The sequence below is a fragment of the Cebus imitator genome, unplaced genomic scaffold (genome assembly GCF_001604975.1).
Source record: "Cebus imitator isolate Cc_AM_T3 unplaced genomic scaffold, Cebus_imitator-1.0 Scaffold328, whole genome shotgun sequence".
In the NCBI taxonomy this organism is placed as follows: domain Eukaryota; kingdom Metazoa; phylum Chordata; class Mammalia; order Primates; family Cebidae; genus Cebus; species Cebus imitator.
This window is the reverse complement of record NW_016107643.1, coordinates 1288733-1304051: the sequence shown is the minus strand read 5'-3', so window position 1 is coordinate 1304051 and position 15319 is coordinate 1288733. Positions and strand designations below refer to the sequence as shown.

The 15319-nt window shown below is 40.8% G+C and overlaps 1 protein-coding gene across 3 annotated transcripts in view; it reads left to right on the top strand.

The window, feature by feature from the left end:
• The window catches only part of CUNH20orf194 (chromosome unknown C20orf194 homolog), a 151709-nt gene that overhangs the window by 54231 nt on the left and 82159 nt on the right, over positions 1-15319 (top strand). For all 3 annotated transcript variants that reach the window (XM_017504806.2, XM_017504805.2, XM_017504807.2), the window contains 5 exons: positions 2455-2553; positions 7172-7227; positions 10009-10144; positions 12038-12119; positions 13716-13752. In XM_017504806.2, the coding sequence (XP_017360295.1) occupies positions 2455-2553; positions 7172-7227; positions 10009-10144; positions 12038-12119; positions 13716-13752 (410 nt within the window). The remainder of the gene's footprint in view (positions 1-2454; positions 2554-7171; positions 7228-10008; positions 10145-12037; positions 12120-13715; positions 13753-15319) is intronic.

Here is a 15319-nt window from a genome sequence, read left to right as displayed (position 1 = left end):
GGGTTCAGGCAATTCTCTTGCCTCAGCCTCCTGAGTAGCTGGGATTACAGGCAGGCGCCACCATGCCCAGCTGATTTTTTGTATTTTTAGTAGAGACGGGGTTTCACCATGTTGATCAGGATGGTCTCGATCTCTTGACCTCGTGATCCACCTGCCTCGGCCTCCCAAAGTGCTGGGATTACGCACAAATTATTTTAACAGAATACTGATAGCCTTGATAACTTCCTTGCCAGCTACTATATTAACATATCCCAGGCTTATCTTGTACATTTCCTTTCTGAGACCCAGATTCAGTTCACTAAAAAGTTCTGATTTCTTTGAATGAGAAGTGGTATCTCAGCACCACAATCTGAGTACTAGAAGTACTCATTGCTGCTGGTTTGGCCATTGTTTCTAGATCTCTTCAGTAGATAGAACTAGGAAATATTTTCTATCTCTTTCTCTCTCTGTCTCCCTCCTCCTAATATGTGTATGTATGCATACATAGATACCTGTAAACACACACGTAGACTTTTTTGTTTTATCCTACATTATCTATAAAACATATTCGGAAAACACTATCAGCACTGTCACCTACATGATGACTAAAAAGAATTTTTTTTGGTAGAGATGGGGTGTCACTGTGTTGTCCAGGCTGGTCTCGAACTCCTGGGCTAATATGATCCTGCCCGTTGCCTCCCAAAGTGCTGGGATTGCAGGCATGTGCCACCATACCTGGCCAAAATTTATGTGTGTGTGTGTGTGTGTGTGTGTGTGTGTGTGTGTGTGTGTGTGTGTGTGTGTGTGTGTGTGTGTGTATGTATGTGTGTGTCTGCCTAAGTATCATACAATATGCATGTGTTCATATATATATACAGATACATACCCATCTGTATATGTAGATAAAGTTAGATAGTCTGGGCAGCAAATAGAGAATGTTTACATTGTCTTCCCAGCAGTGGTCCATTGTTCTTTATGTCTAGGGCAAGAAGTAGAATCAGTACACGGCTAGCACAGAGGTTTGAGTACTTGTGTATCCTTGAGAGGAGGAGGGCATAGATCGGGCCAGTGAGTTTTGGTGCAGCAAACAGAATGCCTGCTACGAGCAAAGTACTAGACTGGATGCCTGACATACATACCCTTCCATGGTGCAAGATGGACAGTGAAGATGACTATCCAATTTTAGTACAAATTATTAGCAACTTCGAAATAAGGACAAAGGTAATACTTGAGTAACATCTTAAGCAAGTCCTAACTGGTGGTTTTTTGTTAACTGATGATACCTTCAAGAAAAGTTAATAGCAAAAAGCAATTTGTAGTGCGTGAGAACAAGAATGAGTTCAGGGCGGATGCTTAAAAAGCATCTGGGGTAGGGAATGGAGGCTGCATGTAGAGCAGAGTCAGCTAAGAAGGGTGCATAGTTTCTCAGTACTCAGGTGGCCACTAGAAAGAGGATATAAGGAAGGAGAAAGCTCTGTGCCACCCTGGACTTTAAAGTCAATCAGTCCTTGAACAAAGCTGCACAGATGTGACCCTTTTGGCACTGGATGTGGTACCATCCTTTAGGTGCCCCGTAAATAAGTTTTTCCCAACAGGGCTGCTAAAGTAAAGCGCTTAAGGATCATTACTGCCCATTCATTCATTCATTCATTCATTTGTCCAGACAAAGTCCTACTCTGTCACCCAGGCTGGAGTGTAGCAGCACAATCCTAGTTCACTCCAACTTGGACCTCTTGGACTCAAGCGATCCCCTCACCCCAGCCTCCTGAGTAGCTGAGATTATAGGCACACATCACCAAGCTCAGCTCATTTTTTGTGAGGTTGTTTTGTTTGTTTGTTTTGTTTTGTTTTGTTTTGTTTTGTTTTTTGGTAGAGATGAGCTCTCATCCTGTTGACGACACTGGTCTGAAACTCCTGGGCTCAAGTGATTATCCCACCTTGGCCTCCCAAAGTTCTGCAGTTACAGATGTGAACCACTTCTCCTAGCTGTCCTTTTAAATGGCTTTATTTGGAGTATAATTTATGTGCCATAATACTCATCCATTTTAAGCGTACAACTCAATGATTTTTAGTAAATTTACAGAGTTGTACAGTCATCACCACAACAGAATTTTAGAACATTTTCATCAACCCAGAAAGTTCCCTTGTTCCTACTTACAGTCAGTCTCCATCCCAACCCCAGGCAACAATTAGTCTACTTTTTGCCTGTACAGATTTGCTTTTCCTGGATATTTCACACATAGGAAAGGACCACATACCAGGTGGTCTTTTATATCCGGCTCTTTCTTTCACTTGTCATAATCGTTTTGAGATTCATCCATATGAGTAGCATGTACTAGTAGTTTGCCATTACCTTTTAAAATAACATATATAAATGGTCTGGTGTTTTGAGATAATTTACAGTTTCATAATTTTTGTTTTCTAAAATACCTCCTTTATATGACCAAACACATTATCTTTTTCCTTTTTTCCCAGGATTTGGTGGCTTTTGAACGTCAGTGGACTAGCTTCTTCGCTAATTTTGACACAGAAATTCCTTTCCTGCTGGAACTTTCAGAATCTCAGGCGGGTGAGGTATGTAAGGGAAGGATCAAAGAGGAAGAAGAAAATGGTTAATTCATTTATTATTTTAATTTTTTATTACATTTTTTCCAAAATGCAAGACTATCAATTCTAATTTATCATTTCTTTAACCTGTGTTATATACCATGAAGAAATTTCCCCCCATGCCAACCCTATATAAAAAGCTGTCCTTTTTTTGTGCCAGTTTCTTCATTAGAAGGATGTTTGTTTTGCAGTGTGGTCATGCCAGGAATTCTGGGCACTAGTTAATAAATATAGGAATAATTCTCCTCATGTGAGTAGCACACCTTTGTCAGTTTAACCTCCAGATAATGAATGCCAAGATGTCTTTCCAAGCAGATGACACTAGTTAGCAGTTACCAGGCTCTTGAGTATCTAGATTGAGAACCAAGACACAGGACAGTCTCAAAAACTGATCACCAGGAAGGATCAGAGGAACCCTTTTAAGGCATTCTATCCTTCTTGGGCACTACTGCACCCTCAACTCTCCTGTGCTCCCTTGTGGCTCAGAGCAAGCCCTCCTGCTGACAGTTTGGAGCTGTAATTGATCTTTGTTGTTAGGCATTTTACCTTTACCTTTTCTTTTTTTTTGAGATGGAGTCTCACTCTGTCACCCAGGCTGTAGTGCATGGCATGATATCAGCTCACTGGAACGTCTTCCTCCAGGGTTCAAGCAGTTCTCCTGCCTCAGCCACCCAAGTAGCTAGGATTACTGGCACACACCACCGTGTCCAGCTAATTTTTTTTTTTTTTAAGTAGAAACAGGGTTCACCATGTTGGCCAGGCTGGTCTTGAACTAATCTCAAGTGATCGCCTGCCTCGGCCTCCCAATGTACTGGGATTATAGGCATGAGTCATCAGACCCTCCACCTTCACATATTTTATAAAGCCCACAATACAGTGCTCTTATTTTTCTTTAAACAGTCAATTATTTTTCTTAAAGATTTAAATAATGAGGAACAATTCCTATATATTTGCCCATGAATCACATCTCAGCCTTTTGACTAAGGTCAAATGTAGTATATTTGCCCAAGTCATTGCTCTCCCTGGTGTTCCTCATTGCTTTGTGAAGACCCAGACTTCCCCTTGGTATCCCTCTCCTTGAAGGATGGTCCTTAATATTTTTTTGTGGTATTAATCTTCTGATGATAAATTCTTTCAGCTTTTGAATGTCTGGAAAAAAATCTTTATTTTGCCTTCATTTTTGAAATATATATTTTTCCATGTCTAAATTCTAGATTGACAGTTTTTACTTTTCTATACTTGAAAGATCTTGCTTCAGTATCTTTTTGCTTGCATTATTTCTGATGAGAAGTCTTTCATCCTAATCTTTGTACATACCATAGTCTTTCATCCTAATCTCCAAATATAGCAGGCCTTTTTTTTCCCTCTGGCAGCTTGTAAGATTTTCTCTTTATTACTGATTTTGAGTAATTTGATTATGGTATGTCTTAAGTTTGGAAAGTGTTTCACTATTAATTCTTCAATTATTTTTTCTGTTCCAAATCTCTCTTCTCTCCTTGAGGGACTCCGGTTGCTTCTACATTAGACCACTTGAAAGTTGTTCCACATCTCACTCATGCCCTTCTCAGTTTTGCAGGTTATTTTTTCTTCTTTTATTGCTATGATTCTAAGAGTGAAAGAGATTCCAAAAGGTATACTCAGAAGTGTCACTGTTGATTCCCGTTACCCTATTCTTACTGCCTTCTTCTTTCCACCCATTTTCTACCAACTCTATTAAGTAGGTATCAAACCTCTTGAGTTTCTAATTTATCTTTTCTGTTTCACTAATGTATAAATACATGTGCATTTTCTCATATTCTCACCCAACATTGAAGAGTAGCATACAGTCATTTCCACTTAACAGTATATCCTGGAACTCTTTCCCAGTCAGTTTTTTTTTTCTTTGTTTACTTAATGATGTAAACATACTCAAGTCAGTTCATTGAGACCTTCCTCATTCCTTGTTAGATTCATAGTACTCCATTTTGTGGATTTGTCTTAATTTATTCAGCCCCTCTTGTATGTGCACATATTGAAGTTGTTTCTAATATTTTCCAAACAGAGGCATAGTAAATAACTCTACTCTTATGTATGCTCCTATTGTTGGAGGTATATATACCTAATGATGGGATTGCTGGGTCAAAAGGTAAGTGCATATGTGATGTTGTTAGTTATTGCCAAATTCCCCTTCAGAAGGGTGGTACCGATTTGCATTCCCACCAGCACTATATGAATGCCTGTTGTCCACAGCTTCACCAATAGAATGTGTATGTAATACTTAAAATTTTTCAGCTTCACAGATGAAAAATAGTATATCAGTATTGTTTTAATTTACATTTCTCTAATGAGTAAGTTGGAACATTCCTTTATATGTTTGGTGGACATTTTATAGTTTGTTTAAATGTTGTTTTCCCATTTTAATATTAGTACAGTATTATTAACTGAACTATGGAGCATAAGTTTTAGGAGGTTTTTTGTCCCCTGGTTTTTAAGAGTTTGTTATATATTTGGGCTATTAGCATTTTGTCTCTAGTATATATTCCAAATACTTTTTCCATATTTATCAGTTGGTTTGCTTATAATGGGGATTTTTTTGCCATGTAGACATTTTTGTTTTTATGTAAATTGAGCTGCCTCTTCTTGCATTGCCTCTGAATTTTGAGTCATTATATAGGGAAAGTGTGTAATTAAAGTCATCCTCTAGTACTTGTTATGGCTTGAATTTTTACATTTAGATCCCTAATCCAAATGGAGTTTGTGGGACTATGTTGTGAGATATGGATCTACTTTTATTTTTTTTTCCCCCAAATGATTACCCAGTTAGAATCCCAGTTATGCACTTAACTAGCTCTGTGACCTGGACAAGTAAATTAACTTTTGTCAACTCATCTCTAGAGAGGAGATAATGATAGAATGAAGCTCATAGGTTATTAGGATTGCTTGAGGTGATAAGTGCCTGTCACAGTCACATGGTAAGCCCACAATAAATTTTAAGTATTATGTTAATCTGTAGTTTTTACAAATCAGTAAGATAAACATCAGAACTCCATTTGAGCCAGGCACGGTGGCTCACGCCTGTAATCCCATTACTTTGGAGGCCAAGACAGGTGGATCACCTGAGGTCAGGAGTTCAAGACCAGCCTGACCAACATAGTGAAAACCCTGTCTCTACTAAGAATACAAAATTAGCCAGGTGTGGTGGCACGTGCCTAGTTGGGAGGCCAAGGCAGGAGAATTGCTTGAACCTGGGAGGCGGAGGTTGCAGTGAGCCAAGATCGTGCCATTGCACTCCAGCCTGGGCAACAAGAGCAAAACACCATCTCAATAAATAAATAAATAAACACTTCAATTGATAAATATCCAGAGAATGTAAATAAACTGTTAACTTTCTTAATGAAGGGAATTAATATAAATAAACTGTTAACTTTCCCTTAATGAAGGAAAATCCAAATGGTCACTGAACATGTCTAAAATATTCTACTTTATTAAAAAGCCAAGGGGTGTAAAAGAAGACAACAAACAGTAAGGTCCCATTTTTCATTTGTCAACTTGGCAAATATATTGAAACCATTTCATAGGCAGTGCTTACGAGGAGACCATGAGATAGGCACACTGTATATTGTAGGTAGAAGTGTATATGGATAGAGCTTTATTAAAAAAAACAGTTTGGCAACATAGTTCTGCCTTTTTATTCTATGGTTTCATTTCCAGATCTGCCTTAAGGAAATCATCAGAGCTTCAGATGAAATTTGTTAATTTTATTACGTGAGAGAGGAGTGTGTGTGTGAAATTTTTTCCGTGATATAGAAGAGTTAACAATATAAATTTCCATGAACAGAGTACAATCATACATAGTCTATGATGTACCATAGAAGATTTGAAGAAAACTTACTAAAATGTTCATAATTTTTAGAAATTGTAGGTGGTTTTTATTGTCTTCTACAATGAACATATATTAATCAGAAAAAATACAGTAAATGTTATTTAGTGGGATTAAAATTACCATTTGAATTTTTAGATCCTTTGGACATGGAACCATGCATGTTAAGTTTTTATCAGTGTTTAGCCCGACACTGTGCATCCAGAAGCTGAGAATTACTTCATTGATTTCCCAGGAAACTTCTGTCAGTATACTTCTAAATTCCTTGGATTCCTTCTCATTACTGATTTTAAATTAGCAAAATAGAATTTGTATATATTAATTTATTGGAAATGTTGAAGAAAATTTAAAGAAAAAATTTCCACTTAGCAACTTACACCATAGATGGTGGTTGCTCCAATTTCCTTTCAGTAGTTAAACACTGTAAATTAAAAGAATTTTTTTCTTTACTTTCTTTTTTGCAGGTTTTGTCTTTTTTTCTTTTTTGCTATTATTTTGTTTGTCACTTATTCCTAAAATTCATAATGCTACTCACCATACACATCTTTCCATGTTTTTGTAATAATCTACAAACATGCATCTCTCTCTGTACCCCTCCCTCTCTCACACACACACATATTATGCACTCTCCTGAAGTGTGCATGTACATACATATTTATGTGAGGGGTGTTGTGATTGTTTTACCAGATTGTGGTCTTAATATATACAATGTTGGATTCTTTTTAGCCATTCAGAAGTTATTTCAGTCATGGAATGATCTCTAGCCATATAACTGAAAACAGGTAAGTTTATTTTTTGGGGAAGAAGGATGAATGGTAATAGAGAAAATGGAGTTGGCAAAGTGGGAGTGGCTGTGGGGGTGCATCCAAGTTCAGAATCTAGAGTCGGGAAAATGTGGGTTGAGTTTAGTCATCACAGGGTAAGAAATCTATACTGCGTAAATTTGTCTGTTTCATGCTTTTTATTTTTTATTTTATAGTAAGCTAGCTTTTCAAACACTGTTGTCAGCCAGGCACAGTGACTCACACCTGTAAACCCAACACTTTGGGAGGCCAAGACAGGCGGATAACCTGAGGTCAGGAGTTCAAGACCAGCTTGACCAATATGATGAAACCCCGCCTCTACTAAAAATACAAAAATTGGCCTGGCATGGTGGTATGCACCTGTAATCCCAGCTACTAAGGAGGCTGAAACAGGAGAATTGCTTGAACCTGGGAGGCAGAGGTTGCAGTGAGCTGAGATTGCGCCATTGCACTCCAGCTTGGGCAACAGGAGTGAAACTCCGTCTCAGAAATAAATAAATAAATAAGCATATGACATATGCATAGTTCGAGGGCTGGGCAGGGGAGCAACAGTGGCTTGCAGGGAGTAAATGGGATCAGGTGTGAAGGTCCAGTCCCACAGAGAAGATGGGAGCAATGAGGGTTTGGAAGTGTTTCCTCCCACATCTCTTTTGTCATGATGAGCAGGAGATACTTCCTCTGATGGATAGAGAGTACATTTCATCTGTCTTTTCTTCCCCCAATTCCAATCCAATCTAATAGTGAAACAAAGTACCCTGACTGGTACTCAGAGGCATCTTTTTCTGTCCAGAGTGTCACTCTGCTTGAATTAAGCTTCAGAAGAAAAATCAGCCATGTTTGCTTTTAAGAGCCCTTGTTTGCCTGAACTGTAAGGTAGTATTTTTAAGAGTAATGAAAACAAATGCAAAGAATTATTTACATGGCACACACTAGGGGCAATTTAGGAAGAGGATAGAGGATAGAGTCGTCAAATATTTACTGAGAACATGTGACATACCAAGCAAGAGAGATTCATGGTTTTAAAAAATGAGGCAAACATGGTCATTGCCCTCATAAAGTTTATAGTGTAGTGGAGAAAAAGACATTAATCCAACAACTTAACAAAGAAATCTATTATTACTAACTGACTGATGCCATGAAGGAGAAGATAGCATAGTACTATGGAGCCCATCACAGGGGAACCCAGCCCTCTCCAGGAGAGAGCTGAACAGTGAACAGAGATAACTGGGAGGAGGACGAAGAGCAGAGGCCCTGAGACAAGGACACAAGGGACATCAAAGAAAATGAGCTTAGCTGGAGTATTGAAGTTGGAGTTGAGTGGCCTTACATGGAGCTGAGGAAGTTCACTAGATCTTACCAGTTCTTTGGCCATGTTCAAGATTTTGGCCCTTCTCCTGAAAATAACATAAAGGCAGTAAATTTTTTGCACATTTAAAAGATTATCATCACTGCAATGTAGAGAATCTATTATAGAAGGGCAAGAGCAGAAGCAGGGAAACAGTGAGGAAGTTTTGCAGTTGTCCAGGGAAGAAATGATGGTAGCATGGACTAAGGTTGCAGCCATGACCATGGAAGGAAATGGCTAAACACCAGGTGTGGTGGCACACCCTTGTAGTCCCAGCTACTCAGGAGGCTGAGGCAGGAGAATTGCTGAATTGCTTGAACCAGGGAGGCAGAGGTTGCAGTGAGTGGAGATCATGCCAGTGTACTCCAGCCTGAGTGACAGAGCAAGACATCATCTCAAAAAATAAACAAAGAAAGAAAATAGCTAAATAGGAATGATTTGGGGGAGGTTGATTAGATTTAGAGGGGAAGGAAGCAGAAGTCAAGGAGGCCTTTCAAATGGCTGGGTCCCTGGGTGGATTGTGATGCCATTTATTTCCTGCAAGAACTGGAATGGGAGCAGATATAGGGAATAGATCATCACAGAGGAGAGGAGGGAGCAGCAAGCTGCAGGTAAACCCGGGACTATTCAAGGCCAGGTGGAAGAAGAGGGTGACTCACTGGGGAGACTGAGGGGAGTGGAGGGTTGTTGCAGTGGAGGGTGGAAGGAATCAAGTGCTTCTCAGAGACCAGAAAAGGAAGGAAGACCTGAAGACCTGATCTGTTGAATTTACTCTATGCTACATGGAAGTTCCTTGGTGACTTCAGCAAGAATTCTCTGGGTGAAATGACTGAGGAGGCTGTTTAGAGTGGGCTGAGGAGTGAGCAGAAAGTGGGGGAGAGGAAAAGTTCAGCCAAGAGGGCAGGGAGAAAGAGGGTGGGTACAGAGGCAGGTAGGTGTGGTATTGAGAAAATTTGCAACCCTCCTGTGCTCCTTCCCTGTTGAAAGTTACTCAGCAATTGGTGACTGCCCTATTGTCTGTCTAGTCCATGTATCATAACTGTCGTCCTTTAAAGCTCGTATTTCTATTAAAATTCTATTTTACAATACTGGAGTTTTGCTCTATCACTTATTCCATAGAATAAGTTCTGTGGAACATATTCCTCAAAAAGTGGGACATGCTGAAAATACAAACCTAGCTGGAGTTTAGTTATGTCCCTAAATGTTAACTGATCCCTATGGTTCGGTAGGAAGAGTCGGAGACAGCTGGCATCCCTTCCCAACCAGCCAAGGACGTTCAGTGGACTGTACTGACTGACCACTTTGCTCAGTCTGCAGGCATCACTCAGAAAAGCCTGAGGACTTATTAAGGCCATGGAAGGTTGCCTTGGCCAGGAACTCTTTTCTAATCACATGCTTTTGTCTTCGCTCTCTAGCCCTAATCGGCAGCCATTTGTTCTCTTTGGTAATCACTCCACACGAGAAAACCTAAATGCTGGCAACTTTAACTTCCCTTCTGAAGGACACCTGGTACGAAGCACTGGTCCTGGCGGTAGCTTTGCCAAGCACATGGTGAGTGGCCGGACTGCTTGGATAGGGGAGCTAGACAAAAGGAAGGAACTTTTTCCAGTTAGTGTGTTGATTTAACCCTGAACTTGAAGTTGTTTTAGAGTAAAAAGAAGTGATTAGCAACTGTGTACTTTTATATAGGTACTAGGTATCATTTGAAAACATCACATTTAATTTTGAAATACTTGAAGGAAAAAGGTTAAAAACATAGTTTCACAGACCACCCTTTAAGTTGTCAGGGTAGTGTTGTCAATAGAATTTTTAAAATTCAAAATAATTTGAAGATAGTTATTCCAAGCCTAAGTTTGTTATGCCTTGACTGTTATATTTAAGGACAGAAACCAAACTTGATGGTCATTGTTTATTGAGAGTGCCAGGTTCAAGCAATTCTCCTGCCTCAGCCTCCCAAGGAGCTGGGAATACAGGCACGTACCACCATGCCTGGCTAATTTTTTTTATTTTTATTTATTTTATTTTTATTTTTCTGCATGAAGGTCTCGTAAATAATTTTTTTATTTTTAGTTAGAAACAGGGTTTCACCATGTTGGCCAGGCTGGTCTCGAACTCCTGACTTCAAGTGATTTGCCTGTGTTGGCCTCCCAGAGTGCTGAGATTACAGACATGAGCCACCACACCCAGCACAGACAAAAAAATCTTGATGGCAGCCAGAGAGAAATGGCACCTTATTCATAGGGGGAAGACAATTTTAGCTGGGGCTACAGTCGCCTGCTACCGCACTTGGCTCATTTTTATATTTTTAGTAGAGATGAGGTTTTACCATGTTGGCCAGGCTGGTCTCCAACTCCTGACCTCAGGTCATCCACTCACCTCGGCCTCCCAAAGTGCTGGGATCACAGACATGAACCATCACTTCCAGCTGACAATTTTTGAATGAAAGTTGTATTTCTTTCTTATCAGAAACCATGAAGGCCAGAAGGAAGTGACACCTATATTTTGAATGCTGAAAGAGAACTAATGAAAATACCCTTCTAGCAGTGAGCCAAGATCATACCACTGTACTGCAGCCTGGGTACAGAGCGAGACTCCGTCTCAAAAAAAAAAATTTTGAAAACCTAGAGGAACTTATTTTTTCTTCCGCAGGGGCTATGGTCTTCCAGGAAAGCTCATAATTGATTCAGCCTGACACAGAGTTGAAATAAAAATGAAGGTGGGGATGTGGTTAGCACCCTCCTTTCCTGAATTTGGAACTGCCCCACACCTCTTCCTGTCGTGTCAGCCAGGGTCTTCACTGTGAAAGCTCTGGACTGAGTATTAATTATAGTCAAAACCCAAACACATTGCTTCCTTTTTCCTTCTGAGTTGTGAATTCCTTAGTATCCTGAGCTGACTGAGTATCCAACTGCTGCACCCTCGCAATATAGCCAAGGTTTAAACCACACACACACAAAAGATACCTTTGGAATAACAGTTAAAGATAATCTTTCCCCCATGTCTTTAACAAGGGGGAATAAATCAGTTTTGTAGAAGAAAATGTATTTCTGGCTGGGCACAGTGGCTCACGCCTATAATCTCAGCACTTTGGGAGGCCAAGGTGGGCAGATCACCTGAGGTTAGGAGTTCAAGACCAGCCTGGTCAACATGGTGAAACCCTGCCTCTACTAAAAATACAAAAAAAAAAAATTTAGCTGGATGCAGTGGTGTGCCTCTGTAGTCCCAGCTACTGGGGGGGTCAGTAGAATCACTTGAGCCAGATAGGTGGAGGTTGCAGTGAGCCGAGACTGCGCCACTGCACTCCATCCTGGGCAAGAGAGTGAGACTCCGTCTCAATAAAAAAGAAAGAAAATTTATTTCTATTAACTCTATACTTTTGTTTCTCTACTAGTACATGCCTAAGTTATTGTGCCTTTTTTATTTTTATTTTTTTCTGACATCCAGGTAGCCCAGTGTGTCTCACCAAAGGGACCTCTTGCTTGTTCAAGAACATACTTTTTTGGAGCTACTCATGTTCCTTACTTGGGTAAGTCCCTGTAAATTGTCATCTCATCAGCTTTTCTAATGAATAGTTGCTCCCATGAACTAAAAGTTGACACAAGATTCACTACTTTGCTCAGAAGCTCATGATACCCAATTCATGGGCCTCCAGCTCCCTCTCTGATTACTTCTGGATAGTTGATGTTTCTAACACATTTCTCACAGAATGTGGTTCAAGAGGAAGATGATTGGTGTAACCTACATTAAGTCTAACCATGTGTATAGCCCTTTGCTTAGTATCACAGGGGAGGCCAAGATGAATAAGACCTACTTTAAGATAGCAGGAGGTAATGGCCAAGTGTGGTGGCTCACACATGTAATCCCAGCACTTTGGGAGGCCATGGCGGGTAGATCACTTGAGGTAAGGAGTTTGTGACCAGCCTGGTCAACATGATGAAACTCCATCTCTACTAAAAATACAAAAATTAACCAGGCGTGGTGGTGCATACTTAAAGTTCCAGCTACTTGGGAGGCTGAGGCACCATAATCGCTTGAACCTGGGAGGTGGAAGTTGCAGTGAGCCAAGATTGAGCCACTGTACTCCAGCCTGGGCAACAGAGCGAGACTCTGTCTTAAAAAAAAAAAAAAAGAGAGAGAGCAGGAGGTAAGGTCCACAATGGGAATTTCAGTGACTCAGCCAGGTGCCCACTCGACTGTTCTTGTGAGGAAAGAGAGAAAAGGCCATAATGAAAGAGTACTTAGAAGCCAGGAGCATGCCGTGGGGCCATCCAGAAAGGCTGGGCTGGGTGGGGCTGCCCTGCTTACTGGGGTAACAAGAAGTTGCAGGCATCCAAAGAGACATGGAAAAGAACCTCTGGAATGAACGCAGGTCTCAGCATTGCTACACAGAGGAAAGTACATCAGAAGCCCTATTTTATTCTGGATGTTGTTAAATAAACCAGGAAACTGGAAAGAAGCATAACTTGGGTCAGGTAATTGAGGAGATAAAGCAAATGGTAGAACTGAACCTGTTTACTGATGCTTCAAAGTTTAAAAAACTAAAAATAAAAGCAAAAACATTCCAGAACCTAAGATTTCTGCACATCTCTGGTATCTAGTGGTGATGCTGAGTGGGTTGTAAAAGTGGGAAATGCGGGCGAAGGTCCAGGAGGCTATTGGAAGTGGCCAGGTTCCACTGTTGTTGGTGTTTATACTGTATTTAACTTAAAAGAAAAAAAATGGGCCGGGCGTGGTGGCTCACACCTGTGATCCTAAGCACTTTGGGAGGCCAAGGTGGGTCACCTGAAGTCAGGAGTTCAAGACAAGCCTGGCCAACATGGTGAAACTCCACCTCTACTAAAAATACAAAAATTAGCCAGGCATGGTGGCATGCACCTGTAATCCCAGCTACTTGGGAGGCTGAGGCAGGAGAATTACTTGAACCCCAGAAGCAGAGGATGCAGTGAGCCAAGATGGCACCACTGTACTCCAGCCTGGGTGAAAGAGCTAAACTCTGTCTCAAAAACAAAAACAAAATGTAGTTTTTGACAGTGCCTTCCAGGTAAATGAAGCATTTCTAGCTTCCTTGTTAAGGGTTTGCATACTCTGCTCTTGTCATATTCTTAGTTGGCCTCTTTCACAGGTGGTGATAGCCAGCTGCCCAAGAAAACTGAACAAATGTAAGTCTTTGGATTTTATTTTTTCTTTCTCAGAGCTGAGTTACTTAGTTGTGACTGTCCTGTATACTTCCTTTTGAGATCAGCGGTGTTTAAGACATCTGGTTTTGCTGGGTATGGTGGTGTGAGCCTATAATCCCAACATTTTGGGAAGCTGAGGTGGGAGGATCACTTGAGGCCAGGAGTTCAAGACCAGCCTGGGCAACATAAGCAGATGCTGTCTCTACAGAACATAAAAAATTAGCCAGGCATGGTGGTGCATGCCTGTGGTCCCAGCTACTTGAGAGGCGGATGTGGGAGGATCACTTAAGCCTGGGAGGTCAAGATTTCAGTGAGCTATGATTGCACCACTGCGCTCTTGGCAACAGTGGGAGACTCTGCCTCAAAACAAAAAAAAGAAGACATCTGGTTTATGAGGTGAACCATTACCATGTCATTTCCTAAGTTTCTCTCAGCTTGAATTTCAGGCCAGAGAACCCTGCCAGCTTTGCCATCTGCTCTTCTCTCTAGACCTCAGAGACTTCCTACCGGCACACCCATGCATTATATGATGTAACTCCCTTGATATGTTTTCTACAAAATGCATTTTTAAATTAAGGACTTTTCTAAGAATAAACCATCTTGAAATCCATTGGGAGAATCATGTGAAACCCCAACTGGTCTGAAGAGTGTTTTTCTCTGGATTTGACACTTAAGCCTATGGAACAGAGTCAGAGGGTGTGAACACTGGCTGTGCAACCTCAGAAAGGTCCTGCCTAGTGTTGACCTCTCTTCTTTCATATACAGCAAGAAGCCAAAGACAGAAAATAAACTCATTTGTGCTGAAACTATTGAATTTCAAAAAGCATTCTCCTTTAGCAGTATGGACATAATAGAATTTTATTATTACCTAATTAAATACTGCAGCATAATTTGGTGGGATATAGATCAGTGCTTCCCTATGGCCAGCAGTGACAGACTACAAAAGATTATCTAGGGATCTCTTTAAAATATAGGTTCTCCAGGCCCAGTCTCAGCATTACAATCAGCATTTCTAGGGCAGGGCCCACAAAGTTGTATTGGGAAAAATATAATAGAAGAAATAGAATCACACTATTGTGAGTGTGATTCTGTTTGCAAGTAGAAAATAGAAAGTATGCAAGTAGAGAAAAGAAATTAAGATCAACTATAATTTCTTCTCTCTGGCACTACCCATTAGTATCTTAATTTATATATTTCTGGGGCTGAGCACAGTGGCTCACATCTGAAATCCCAGGACTTTGGGGGGCCAAGGCAGGCAGATTGCTTGAGCCCAGGAATTCAAGACTAGCCTGGGCAACCTTGTGGAATCCTGTCTCTGCAAAAAATAGAAAAATTAGCTGGGTGTAGTGGCACATGCCTGAATTCCCAGCTACTTGGGAGGCTGAGGCAGGAAGATCATCTGAGCCTGGGGAGGTCAAGGCTGCAGTGAGCCGAGATCACACCACTACACTGCATCCTGGATGACAGAGTGAGTTCCTGTCTCACTAATGTGTGTGTGTGGCTGGGTGCGGTGGCTCACACCTGTAATCCAGCACTTTGGGAGGCCTCG